The sequence below is a fragment of the Dermochelys coriacea genome, chromosome 7 (genome assembly GCF_009764565.3).
Source record: "Dermochelys coriacea isolate rDerCor1 chromosome 7, rDerCor1.pri.v4, whole genome shotgun sequence".
Classification (NCBI taxonomy): Eukaryota; Metazoa; Chordata; order Testudines; family Dermochelyidae; genus Dermochelys; species Dermochelys coriacea.
In genome coordinates, this window is record NC_050074.1 from 67,490,736 (window position 1) to 67,504,627 (window position 13,892).

Consider the following 13,892-nt stretch of genomic DNA (forward strand, 5'->3'; position numbering starts at 1 on the left):
AAGAACCAACATTCAGAACCACATGGCTGAGGCCATAAACGTGGGATGATATTTGCCTGACAGGCCATGCATGTAGTTTTACAACAGATCTTGCAGGCATTTGGGTAGTGATGGGACACAGAGACCCAGCAGCTGGAATCAGTGCTTGGCAGAAGCAGCAGACAGAGAAGGGGTTTCGCGGGAAGTTTTGAACACAGACCTGTTTTGCTGGAGCCCTGAGACTGAACTGTATCTCTGTTAGTTTTGTTGCTGCCTTTGCTGTTAATCCACCCTTTCTCAAAGCAATAAAGGGAACTATGCAAATTATAAATATAGCCTAGGAAAGACTATCCTGAATTTGCATCCACTCATTCCTCTCCCAACAAGGAATTAAAACAGTCCAGAAGCCCAAGCATTTTGTGACTTCCCAGAAGTTGGTGGGAAGGGGGGGAGAGACAGAGAGAAAGAGAGAGAGATAGTGTGTGTGTGTGTGTGTGTGTGTGTAAAAGTACACATAAAACCAGTACAGTTAATACATGATAGTGTGATGTGGTAAAGAAATTTTACGGTTTCATTGGCTTGAGTTTGGGGTAGCTGCATAAATCAAGAGTGGTAAAGCAGTGAGTGAGTTACCCAGATTATCCCAAATGGATGCCAATAAGATATTTATATCACAACATGCCATTTTGTATATGCCACCTATATCTCTGGGGAGGAATACCATTTTACAAATATTGTAGATTTTTCTAAAAAAATTGAGACTCCAACTATAACACATGGGAAGCAATAAAACCTTCTAAAAATTACCTAAAATAGATTTTCTACACATCCCCATCCCCCCAGACTGATTTTCAGCTCCAATATTTCTGGATCTTTCCTGTTGGAAAGTGAATATTGTCTTCCACTTCTAGCCTTGCAGGGCTGAGAGATATCTGACTAGAAAATCATGACATTTTATCTATATGATAGCTGTTACTGGCCCAAGACTGAATATTACCTGTCTTGGGGAAGATGTAGAGGGTGAGATCAGAAACAAGATCTGAGATTTAGATTAGGGTGGAATTGTGTAGGTCCTTGATAACAAAGACAAGAAGTTTCTACACAAATTAATATATGTGTGCATATGCCCATCTGTGAACAAAGAAACAAGTTCTCACATTACCTATCATTTTAAATTAAATATGTTGAATGTTTGCCATTGTTAGATATAATTACAGAGATCCAAATTAAATTGAGGTGTGATGCTTTTGGCCTCAATCCTGTAGTCATTCTATGATTGAAAGTCCTGTTGAAATCAGTGAGAGTTTTGCATTTGAAAGAATAGTAGATGCCTGACTGGAGTGGAAGTTTAGCTATTTTGGCTACTTGGATTCAAAAAATTAGTTCAGAGCAAGTGTAGGAACACATGGAAAAAAGTGATTAGTTGAAAGTGTTGTCTTCTTGGCACAATTACAATGTGACGAAACCACACGGAAACAGATGGGTCCCAAATAATTGGGTTTACTAAATATACACAAACCTACAGTGATTAGCTGCATACATACTACTGCTCTTACTGGTTTCAGGGAGCTTCTAAAACATAGACTACATTGAGCGCCACTAGATGTCTCACAAACTATTTAAAGGTATATTACCCTCTTTCTACATGCTCCAAAAAAGTGACAGTAACCATGATCTTACAAAAGTCTTTAGGGATCCCAAAAACCTTTGTAAAATCAGAGCTTTATAAAATCATATTTCAGGTTTGATACAAATGAATTGAGATGGAATTTCAAATGAAAAGAAGCTTTGGATATCTGAGGTGCTAGAAAATCAGATTTTACCTGTTGTGATTTATGCTTCTGGACTGGGTCATCTCTCAAGGTGTAATCTGAAATAAGTACTTACATTTCTGTCAGAATGGTATAATGTCAACTCATATGGCAGGAGGAAAATCAGACAGTATGTTGTTATGTTTGCAACAAGGAGAATAAGGGAGGATTAAAAAGTCCTGAAGTTAGGTAATTTTTTTATTATGTAGAAGAAACTCCACGACAAAATCTGTTTCTTATTAGGCGATTATATAAAAAAGAAAGAACGAGAATATAAATACCATGTGATTTACTGGTTTGCATATTGTCCAATCTGATTATTTTATCTTTCCCCCGTCCGAATTAAAACGTAATTTAAAATACGGAGTAATATTTTTAACTATTATACCATATTCAAAATAGCTTTTGTTTTCGATGACACTGGGAGGAATTAAGCACTAAACTCTACAGCTATTACACAGTATATTAATCATTTTAAAACCAAAATCAGTTGCGGTTAGAGGGATTGGTAAAATGAAGGGGTTTTATAACATGGGCCCCGATCCTGCAACTGGATCCATGCTGTTGGACCTGTGAGCTTGCAGCTGAAGTCAGTGGGGTGCCATAGGGGCCCATGTGGATCCGACTCTGGATTCAAGGCATTTGAAAATAAGACCGTGATTCTACAAAGCACTTAAGGACATGCTTAACTTTAAGCACAGGTTTAAGTACATCGCTATTCAACAAAGCACTCAGCTGCAAGCTAGAGTACCAGTACAGTGCTTGTGTTTAAGTGCTTTCCTGAATCAGGGTTTATTTTTGATATTACACACAATACTGACCTAATTTCATACCACCTTCCCTAAATATGGTCTGAAAGTATACACTGATATACAAAACACACACGTACTCAAACACACCGGCACATATATATTTGTTTATATAATATTACAACTCGGCCACAGAGCACATACTGTAGGTAGTATTCTCCATTCCTGTTTTGGTTCAACGGATAGCTTAATATATTATTGCTTAAATCATAATAACTCAGATCCTCAATAGTATTTCAATGGGAGTTAGATGCCTAAATACCTTTGAGGATCTGGGCCAACATGCATACAAAAATTGGATAGAGTGTACAACACAGTCAAGTTAACCTTGCTGTAGGAATATATTACTTAACTTTTGCATGTGCTGTGCTTTAATTGGCATTAACTGATTTTAAGTTATTTTCCTTAACTAACCCTGAATCTCCATTCAAGATATTGCTGATCATTCACTGGGGACAATCTACACAAGCCACTGCCCGATATCTACTGATTGTTCGGGAACCTGTTGCATTTCTCTCATACATACACAGAACTACACTATTATCTCACACAGTATTGCATTGGAGTCCACTGCTGGGTATAGTACAGTTACAGTTAGTATATTTCTATCCTAGTATTGAACAATGTATGTTATCACACGATCATTTCTGTATATTTTGCAAGTACATACTAACTGAGTCAATTAAAAATTAAAACATTTCTAAATAATTTTTGTCTCATTCCTGAACAAAATGCTCCATTCAGTTGTATTCTGAAACAATACAATGTACAATATTTTGAAGTGCATTTGCCGAGCTGCATGGGGCGTTTTTGTCCCACAACTTCCTTTAAAATCAGAAGGAGATATGCAGCTAAAACTTCATGGAGATAACCCCCTCTTTGTTTCACATCTCTGTGACCAACTGCAACAGGAACACACTCAGTTAAAGCTCATCTGACTTTAGACTCAATTTCATGCTGACCTTGCTTAGCAGGCAAACATTCCTTCTGCCTGCAATTCTGGCTTTTATATGTCTGACACCCCTAGCTGCCATGGACTGTGGTCAATTTTACTGAGAGAACAAAGGTTACATGTTAAGAAGCGGAGTTGAAAACTGATCTAGAGGATGCCACTAAATGTGCACTTCTGTATTTTCGGAACGCCATCAGCATTTTTTTTTGCCTCAGGACTCCAAGTACATTGCTTGTTGGAGCTGTGAAAGTTTAAACCATCTCTACTTCTATGGGAACCAGAGCATCTTAGCAATGCCAAGCTGAAACCTAAGAAGATGGGAAAACCTGGCACGCTGGGTTTTGGCTCTTCAGAGGAGAAATGCAAATTAGTATATGGTTTTAGTGCACATTACGGTACCCAACATCTTTAAGGAAATAATGTTACCAGTTTTGCTATTGCAAAGGCAATCTACTAAGCCAAGAACCATCAAGAACTCTAGTCAAGTAGCATAAACCTCTTATATATCAGGCAAGGAACATTTTGCAGTAGTTGCAACAGTGTCTTAAGGTTTTCATCTGATATAGCATTTTCTCTTTCCTTACAGTGTTTAGTGCTGGGTACTTCCATTACTTGCTATATTTTTTATTAAATGTTATATCCAAAATAACTATGAAATGTGCAGCTTTAAAATGAATGTAATAATATCTTCAAAATGGAAAATTACACAGTAACAACCTTCACCATTGCCAAAATCTACCCACGCACTTGCTTGGAGTGAGGTGTTTTTTTGGGGAGGGAGGCACATTTGGGTAGGTGCAGGGGTGCTGGAACAATTTGTATAGTGGGGGTGCTGAGAGTCATTGAATCAAACTGCAAACCCAGTATATGATGGAAACCACTTGGAGCCAGGGGGTGAGGCGACATCCCCCACACCCCTAGTTCCAGCACCTATGGGTAGGTGGGGCCAACACACAAGTAAAATGTCATGGTAACAGGCCCCATGATAACAAGTGGATGAAAAGAACCTTGGTCTGGACTGGTAAACTGTCAAGACATTTCTGCAAAGCTGCTCTGAAAAAAAAAAAGTGAGTCAAGTTCAGGAAATTGTCTCATTAGATGTGTGGTGTGGTGAATATTCTTACAGCCCATCACACATCACTTACCTGTGGACAGTCTTTGATGTAATGTCCCTTGTTAAAACAGAGGTGACATAGGTAGTTAGGAGGTGGCCTCTTGCTGGGTTTTCTGGCTTCCGAGGAGAGGGATAGGTCAGAGAAATGCTCAGTGAGCGAGCTTAACCCATCCACTATGTTGTTAAGAGAGCCATAGGGAGATGCACTCTTATACAGACTGCTACTCAGCGCCTGCAAAAAAAGCAAGAAAGAAAGATAGTATTGTACTAAAGGTTCTTCTAAGAGTGAGCTGAACAGCAGCTGGCTAAAAATAGCAGCAGGAACTTAGAGAGAGTCTTTTCATTAAGAACAAGGCTGCATACTTTGTGAAAGCAATATATGGGTCATTAATACAGAGGCCTCTTGGTTGTAAGCCTAAAGATAGCACGATGGATCAGGTTATCCCATTGGTGGAGAAAGTACTGAGCTCACCGCAGTTCACTCATCCCAGCCTGGCCACTAAACGATGATTGCTTTCTTATGTGATACCCTACCACAGTCATGGAGTGGTTAGAGCTTCCAAGCAAAGTGCTGAAGAGTGACCCAAAAAAGAAACATTTTTGGTGTCCACAACTATTTGAAGGGACAATATTGAAACCAGAGAAATGAAAAGAACACCAATAAAAATGTAAATGTTCATTTGCAGGCTGCTTGATGAGACAATAAACACAGTGTCCTGAGTTTTAAAGTCAAACAATAAGAAGTGCTCAGATCCGGGGGAAAAGGCTGTGATTTAACCGTTTCCTCATAAATAGAAAATACCCAGTTTTATCTTTCATCTGCAAGGGATCTCCACTTTCTTCAACCGGCAAATCAAAACTAAAGGAAGCCCAATTTGCCATTCTGAAGCTTCAAAACAGCAGGAAACTCATAATCACCTACATAGGAATTAAGTGATGATAAAAAGAAAAAGTACTTGTGGCACCTTAGAGACTAACAAATTTATTTGAGCATAAGCTTTTGTGAGCTACACTGCATGCATCCGATGAAGTGAGCTGTAGCTCATGAAAGCTTATGCTCAAATAAATTTGTTAGTCTCTAAGCTGCCACAAGTCCTCCTTTTCTTTTTACGGATACAGACTAACACGGCTGCTACTCTGAAAAGTGATAACAAGTATTCATTCTCTTTAATGCCTTGGGGCACAACAGAATAGTAACTGGTTGATAGGAGCTTTAAAACATAAAGAATAGCTTTTTCTCTGGGTTTTGCAACATGGCAGTTGTGCAGACAGGACCACAGCATGGACAGTTGTTCCCACCTAATGTATGGGTAGGACGCATTTGCCAGGGTAACGTAAGGAATTTGTATTTGTACTTGTTAGGTCTGGTTCTCCTCTCACACTATTGTAACTTCACTGATTCAGTGGAGTTACTCCTAATTTACACTGATGTGCAACTAGAATCAGACCTGGTCTGCGACTATATTTTTTTCAGTGCTGTCAATCAGAAACTTTTAATGAGGGCCAAAAAAATGAATTAAAAATCCTTTTTATAAATAGATGCTAGAAGCTGAGATTTAGTGAGTTTGTGAAATTAATTCACTAATCTTTGAAAACCTCAGATATTCATGATTTCTGTCCATCTGATGTGATGCTCAAATAATAAAGGAGTCACATAGGAATAGCTGAATAATGGAGACTCAAATATGGATCTCTGCATAATTTAAAGCTATCGCTGCATGCTAGGACAGTGGCTTTGGATATGCAAGTGAAAATTAGGTGCAAGCTACACTTTGCAATCTCCTTTAGCAACACCAGAGGCAAAAGTGACCAGTTACACAACTGATGAAGGGTCTAGTAGATAGGGCACTGGATTGGGAGTCAGGAGACTTGCATTCTGTTCCTGATTTTACCGGTGACTTGCTCTGTGACCCTGGAAAAGTCATTGCAACTCTCTCTGCCTCAGTTTCCCTGTTATCCTTTGTCTTGTCCAATTGCATTGGAAGCTTTTTGGGGTGGCACAGTCTGTACTGTGTGTTTGCACAGTGCCCCCACAAAGAGTCCTAATCTCTGTTGGGGGTCGCTATCTGTACTTACCTGGTGGACCTGACTCTCCCCTCATTTTGCACCAGTGTAAGCCAGGAGGAGCTACATTAATATAATAGCACATGGCATAAATTTGGTGAGCGAAGAATTGGAACCTCTGTCTTCGGGGTTAATTCTGTACATTTTGAAAATGAAAATTATCCTAACAAGTGACTGAAAAGTTCTAAGTGCTTCAGTTGTCAAGTGACTAAAGATACTACAACAGTCATCAGCATTTATTTTCTAGGATTATGGAATTCCATAGGAATGAGAATATCTTGGCAACAAATTGGTAAGAGGAAGGAGAAGTGCCATGGAACCCAGATTGTTGTTAATTAAGAGACTTCAAGAAGTTCTTCTCTCCCAAGTAGCCACTTTCACTTACACACAATTGGAATAATATGAAATGTTTTTAATAGCACATTTTGACTGAGGACTCTCCAAATGTTTCATGTGCATTAAATAATTAAGCTCCTCAGCTGCCCTGTGAAATAGCTATATCATCTCCTTTTTACAGATCAGTGACTTTACATACAGCGAGTGAGAAATTCCACTCCCTCCACCCCCAGCAGAAATCCACAGCTCTTCTTTGAGTTGAGTCACATGCAAGTCCTCTGCAACTCATGGGCAGGACACGAGGCTGCAGTACAATCCGCACATGGGTGTTTTTTCTACTCATAGGACCCAATCCAATGCCCATTCTTGACAAGAGGAGTCCTTCATTTGACTTCCATGGGCACTGGATTGGGCCTGTAGATTCCAAAGGTGGCCACTTTCCATTCCCATCCATGAGCTACTAGAGCCTCATGACTGTGTTTTATGTTGGTGTAGGCAAGTGCTACCCTAGGGCTTGCAGAGGGATCCTACTTGGCCATTCCACTAGCACCACATTACCCTCTCCTGCAGCAGTGAATATCACTGAGAGAGCACACAATTTGTCCCACAGCGAGTCAGTGGTCTAACAATGACCACCATACTTTGTAATCACCAAACACTACCTATCACTGGAAAATTCCCTTTGAGCTGCGCCGAGATGTATAGAATCCATCAGATGTTGGCAGGGAGAGGGTTAACTCTCACTCCCCAAGCAGAGGAAAGACCACAGCTGCATGCCCTAATTACAAGGACTGTGAGGGTAGGAGGGCTGGGCCAGCTGTGGTGAATTAAGGAGTTCCCTATCAGGCTGTATCAGGGATGTGGGTTAACTGGTGTTAGGAATTAGTGTCTTCTGGTTGGGAGAGGATGACAATGCTAGTTGGCAAAGCCTGTGAGTCTCTTTCTCTCAATGACTTTGCAAAGCTTTGACTTGCTTTAGTTGAATCATGGGGATCTAAGCTGAAGGAAGCATTTAGAAATCTCAGTTTAAGTCCCCTATTGTAGAAAAGTTTGTCTGTGCTCAGAGTGTGGATGCACCATCCAATCAGATTTCAAGTCACTTGTGTCCTGGTTCTGTCTGGGTATGCAGCTTTCTTCACTGGTCAGAGAACTCTCACACACTTATTTTGTAAAGTGCTCGTTAACTGAGTACATTACTCAGCTGTAGGAAGCAGGGTTAACTCTGTATATTTGGTGATCCCATGTGTGAGAAGGATGGCTGTAGTCCTATCCAGCCTCCTTATTCAAGTCTACATAGGCATGTTGGATAACATTTTCAAGGATGCCTAAGTGATTTAGGTGTTAAGAGCCAAAGTCTCTTTTGAAAATGAGATTTGGGCTACTAAGTCACTTGGACACCCTTGAAAATCTTATCTGGGTTGCTCCTTGCTTGGCAGAGACCACCTCCTATGCTCTTTCAGGACTCCCATGCCAAAAGGAAGACTAGAGAACCACTAAATCTGAATTTGCTTCTCCAGTTACTTAAACATGGAGACCAAGGCAGCAATAAGAACAAGATGACAACACCACAATTTAATTTGTTTATATATAATAAAAATAAAATAGACCCTTAGCTCGGAGTGTCTATGCTGCACTTTCCCTCTAAAACTTCCTTTTAGTGCTAGCACCAGTTCAGGTCTAAAGGCAGTAAGCAAAGATAGGAATGCTAGCATAGAAAAGGCTCTGATGTTTGTGCCATGATCAGTCCCATTCAGAACAGACCTGGACAACACAGTGGCTAAAGTGCTGGTAGTGCCCTGTCATCTGTTGGTGGAGTTGAACCAGTTCTAGTAACAATGGGAGATGCCATGGGAGAAGAACCTACTGTTGTCAAGGCCTGCCAGGGCTGGGGACCAAAACAGCCAGGCAGATGAAACAACAGGAGTCAGAGTTCCCCTGAACAGCTCCCTGTTTAACTTTAAAAAGCCAGCTCCTATACGACCAGAGGAGATAGTGAACAAGAGGGGCAAGCCGGGGAGTTCTGAGAGAGAGTTTTCAGGTGAAGGAGGAACGACTACGTGACCTTTGAGGTGAGTTTGTTTGTTTGTTTGTTGTGTGCTGACTGTTTGATTTTAGCATATAGTGTGGCCTGTTTGGGGGGCAATGCCTGCACCTAGCAGCCTGCTAGGCAAGGCTGATGGCTTCTTGATGAAGCTTTGATCCCTCATCCCTTTAGGATCCATTAACCAGGGGCAGGGCTACTCAGAGAGAACTGGGGTTTAAAAAGCCAGCTCCTAAGCGACCAGAGGAGCTACCAAACAGGAGAGTTTTTTATGAGGGGGTTTAGAGCGGGAGCATGAGAACCAGATACACCTAACATTCAGACAATAAACAACTCCCACCCCACCCCCTGCCAAAAAAAACAACATCTCCCCACAAAAAAGCTGAAGGAGTAACAATAATATAGGCAGAAGTCCAGCAGTAGAGAGGGGAGAGATAGCCTAACCCTAATCATGTATGATTACTTGCCAGGTGACATATATGTGCATTCAGTGCAAGGAGCTCCTGGCCCTCAGAGACCAAGTGTAGGCTCTTAAGACCAGAGTAGCTGAACTGGAGGAGCTAAGGGAGACAGAGAGATACAAGATGAGACTTTCTGGGATACAGTGCGGTCCCACCCGTAGTCTGACTGCTTTTGTGCTGCTGAAGAGGATGAAAGTCTTGGGAAGGACATCATCAAACTGGAATGAAGGGAAACGATCCTATAGTTGGGACCCTCCTTCCAGATGATGCTGTGGTATCCTCCTGCAATGAGGATACATGTCTGGGGGAGGGAATCCCAGTTATTAGGAAGAAACAGGTAACAGTAATGGGGGATTAGATCGTTAGAAATATGGATAGCTGGGTTTGTGATAACCGGGACAATCACACAGTCAATTGCCTGCTGGGTGCAAAGATTGCAGATTTCTCGAGACTTGTAGTCAGACTTATCTGCAGTGCTGGGGAGGAGCCAGTGATTGTGGTACATGTAGGTACCAATGACATATAGGGAAAGGTAGGAGAGAGGTTCTCGAGGCCAAATTTAGGCTGCTAGGCAAGACAGTAAAGTCCAGGACCTCCATGGCAGCATTCTTCAAAATGCTTCCAGTTCCACACACAAGGCCAGTTAGATTGGCAGAACTGCAGGATCTCAATGTGTGGATGAGATGATGGTGTAGGAAGGAGGGATTTAGGTTTATTAGGAACTGGGGAACTTTTTGGAGAAGGAGGAGCCTACAGAGGAAGGATTGGCTCCACCTCAACTACACTAGAACCAGTTTGCTGGTATGTAAAATGAAAGAAGTCATAGAGGAGTTTTTACACTAAAGGGCTGGGGAAACAGGTGCAGAGGAACATACGGTTCAGACATAGCCATCTCTTCGGGGAGGATCTATTAACAGGGATTCTCTATATGCTAGTAAAGAGCAGAGAACAGAAGTTGAGAAAAGTACAGGTAGGAACTGAAGAGAAAGTTAAATGAAAAAGAGTTCCATTCAATTACATAACATGAAGGCAGACAACTAAAAAGTGACAAATTTTATAAGTGCTTATATACAAATGCTAGAAGCCTAAATACTATGAGTGAATCTGAGTGCCTGGTATTAAATGAGGATATTGAAATAACAGGCATCACAGAAACATGGTGGAATGAGGACAATCAATGAGACATGGTAATACCAGGGCACAAAACATAGGAATGACAGAATAGGTGGAGTTGATGGGGGAGATAAACTATATATGAAAGAAAGCATAGAATAAAATAAAAAACTTCAGCTCTATAATAAGGGTGAAGTGTTGGTGAAGTTGCTGAGGCCACAGGAAAGTAGCCCAGGAAATCATAGCAGCATTTTGAGCAGTTGAAAGGTATGCAGTGGCCCATTGCTGCTATTCATAGGGTCCCCGGGTCAGAACCCAGAGTAGTGGGTGGGCCTGGATCTCCCCACCAGCCACAGGTGAAATAAATTACTCCCTGAGGAGGGAGTTGAACCTAACCCGAGAGGGGACGGAAGACCCTGAAAAAGGTCAGCAATTTACTGACTATGGAACTGTGATACAACCCATGAAGGGGACCTAACCTATTTAGTGTCTTAACTGGAGAGCTGGGGCTAGAAAGGGCAATTGCCTCCAGAGAGCAAGCCCGGGGGGTACGGCTTGATACCAGCACTGTTTAAAGACTGCGGACCGAGACTTTACTGTTTATCCTGGAAGAGCTTTGTTGAAGAGCTTTGTTGAAAGCCCTCAAACTGTGTGTGTGACTTGGCTGGAGGATTGAGTCACCGAAACTGCCTGAGAAACCACCAATACTAGTTCTTGATATAGAAGTTTGGATGTTGTGAAAAGTTTAAATCTGGACATCTTAACCATATCAACTAAACAGAAGACTTGTCTACTACTACTGTGTTTCCCTCAAGTACTGATAAGTTTGAAGAGCAGCAAATATATCTAAGGCTAGTGAAGGTATTCCTTCTAATCAGCGACCCATTGCCAGGGTGTGTGTCTTTCTCTCTCTCTCTCTCTCTCTCTCTCTCTCTTTGGTAAGGTATTTATTTTTCTTAAATGAAGTCTTCTAACAAAAGTATCTTATTTTGTAGCTGTTGAGAGTGTTTCTGGATTAATGGCTCTACAGATGGGAAAGTACTTTTCCTGCAGAACAGGTTCAGCATAGGCAGTGGTCGTGCAAACATCCCCTCCCCTTCTCCACTAATATCTCTTAAATCGGACCTAGAGAGATATTTTCAGGAACGAGATTGCAGTTCAGTCTCCATGTACATTCAATCATCTTCCAAGACTGCAAGCAAGGGTCCAATTAGGGCAAGTTGGGATGGTGGCTTTTGTGATGTGAACTACTGTCCATGAAGAACTGCACTTAGATGACCAAATAACTTTGCCTACAATTCCATTTATATTGTTAGGCCACTAAGCATGAGAAAACTCCCTTTGGAACTGGCACTGCTGAGAGATCATTGGAGCTGTTCTCTGACAGCCAAGGTAGCAGAGAGGGTGTGAGAGCAGGATCTTTCAGTGAAAATGAGACAGTGCTGAGGAAAAGGGGGCTCTTGGCAAGGTACAGTGCAACACCGTGAGAATACAGTTTCCACGGGGCAATGATCTGATTATACAGAAAGAGACAGAAGTGAAACTGGACACTACACTGTGGAAGCGCTGCTGCAAGATTAAAAGATCTGTCCCAAGCTGCACCATTACCTTTATTGAAAACTGCTACTGCTGATTCCTCAGCTGACATTGGAGAGAAGCACCAACATCTTCTCAGCAGCATGGAGAGAGGCATTTCCCTCATGCTTGGATGGCTTCCTCAAAATAAAAAAAAAAAAAAGCACTAGGGAACATAGGATTTTCCCTATTCCATTGGGCTAGTGACCCCATCAAGTCAGCATCCTGCCTCCAGTAGTGGGACAAACCTTGTGTCAGAGAATCCTGTGATCCCCCTCATCCACCAGAGTGCACTAAGATATATGTGCGGTGCTGTAAATAGATGGGGGGTAGAGTGAAATACCTCTTGACTCCTGCATTGCTCACCTTATGCCCTGAAGGATGGGATTAGAGTACCCATATCTTGGTATATTTGACAACAAATGCACTGGGCCAGTTTGAAATCTTAGGGGTGAAAATGAAAAACCACTGATTTATGCAGTGCAGGCTGATAAGGAACTGCAGTAGCACCTAACTAAATGACCCATTTTAAAACCTATACTGGCAATCTCTTTGCACTCTTGACTTAATTGCTGTAGTGAGGTATCATAACTAATTTTCCTACAAAATATAGTCCAATGTGCCACCTATTGCACCATAAACAAAAATAAACTATAATTGAAAAGCAATCAGCTAAGAACACTTGTCCGATGTTATCCTTGTCCTGATTCAGCAAGATACTGAAATTAAGCACATGCTTAATTTCAAGCAGCAAGTCATCCCAATGACTTTAAATCACTTGGATTATTTGATGCTGGGGGTTGGCTGAATAAAGAGCTTTAAGTTTCTCCCTGTCACTTGTCCTCTTCTAATACACTGGGAATGATAAATACCACAAACTGACTAATAATATGTCACAAAGTTAGAATTATTATACTAACAGGTCTTGCAATGAAATGCCAAAAGATGCTCAAGTCATAATAAATTGGCTTGAATTTTCTTGTTGATGGGAAGGATTGTGCGTGCAAGTGGCCTCTTGGGAATGAACTAACTCACCAGTTATAACCCTCCTCACCTTCACCTAAAAACACCTGCTCACAACAAGGACTAACAGCCAAAATAACTTGTTTTTAACAACAATAAATAAAAGAGCTATTTTGGAAATACTGGTATGTGGGGAACAGCACAAAGTCACAGGTTTGAGGTGCTCCTGCTATTTCTAAAGAGCTGAGATGATTCCATTTTCCTATGCCAATTTTCAGTGGAGAGTGAATTTTTATAGCTGAGTAATAAACCCCTGAACATAGGGATTTTAATGGAAACTGTGACATCACTTTAACTACAGCAGTTCAAACAGGCTAGAATAATAAAATAGGATATGTTAGCTATCAAGGCCAAGAAAGTGTCAGGATAGAGCTTTTTTAAAAAGATCTCTAATTCAGAAGTAGCAATAAATATTTGGAAATACGTGAGCTGAAAGCACTTAGTTTGGTTTAGCCAGATTCTACCCCAGATAAGCGTACACAACTCCCATTGACTTCAGGAGGAATGTTTGCACCTGAATGAAGATTCAGGCCTCCATCATGCAATGAGCAGTGTGTGGCCTGATTTATTGCATGATCTGGCTCTTCAGTATGGGCTTCAAGACAGCAGCCTTT

The 13,892-nt window shown here is 41.2% G+C and overlaps 1 protein-coding gene across 2 annotated transcripts in view; it reads right to left on the reverse strand.

The window, feature by feature from the left end:
* ZCCHC24 (zinc finger CCHC-type containing 24) overlaps positions 1 to 13,892 on the reverse strand; it is a 149,565-nt gene that overhangs the window by 119,822 nt on the left and 15,851 nt on the right. For both annotated transcript variants that reach the window (XM_038411150.2, XM_043518799.1), the window contains one exon: positions 4,697 to 4,897. In XM_038411150.2, the coding sequence (XP_038267078.1) occupies positions 4,697 to 4,897 (201 nt within the window). The remainder of the gene's footprint in view (positions 1 to 4,696; positions 4,898 to 13,892) is intronic.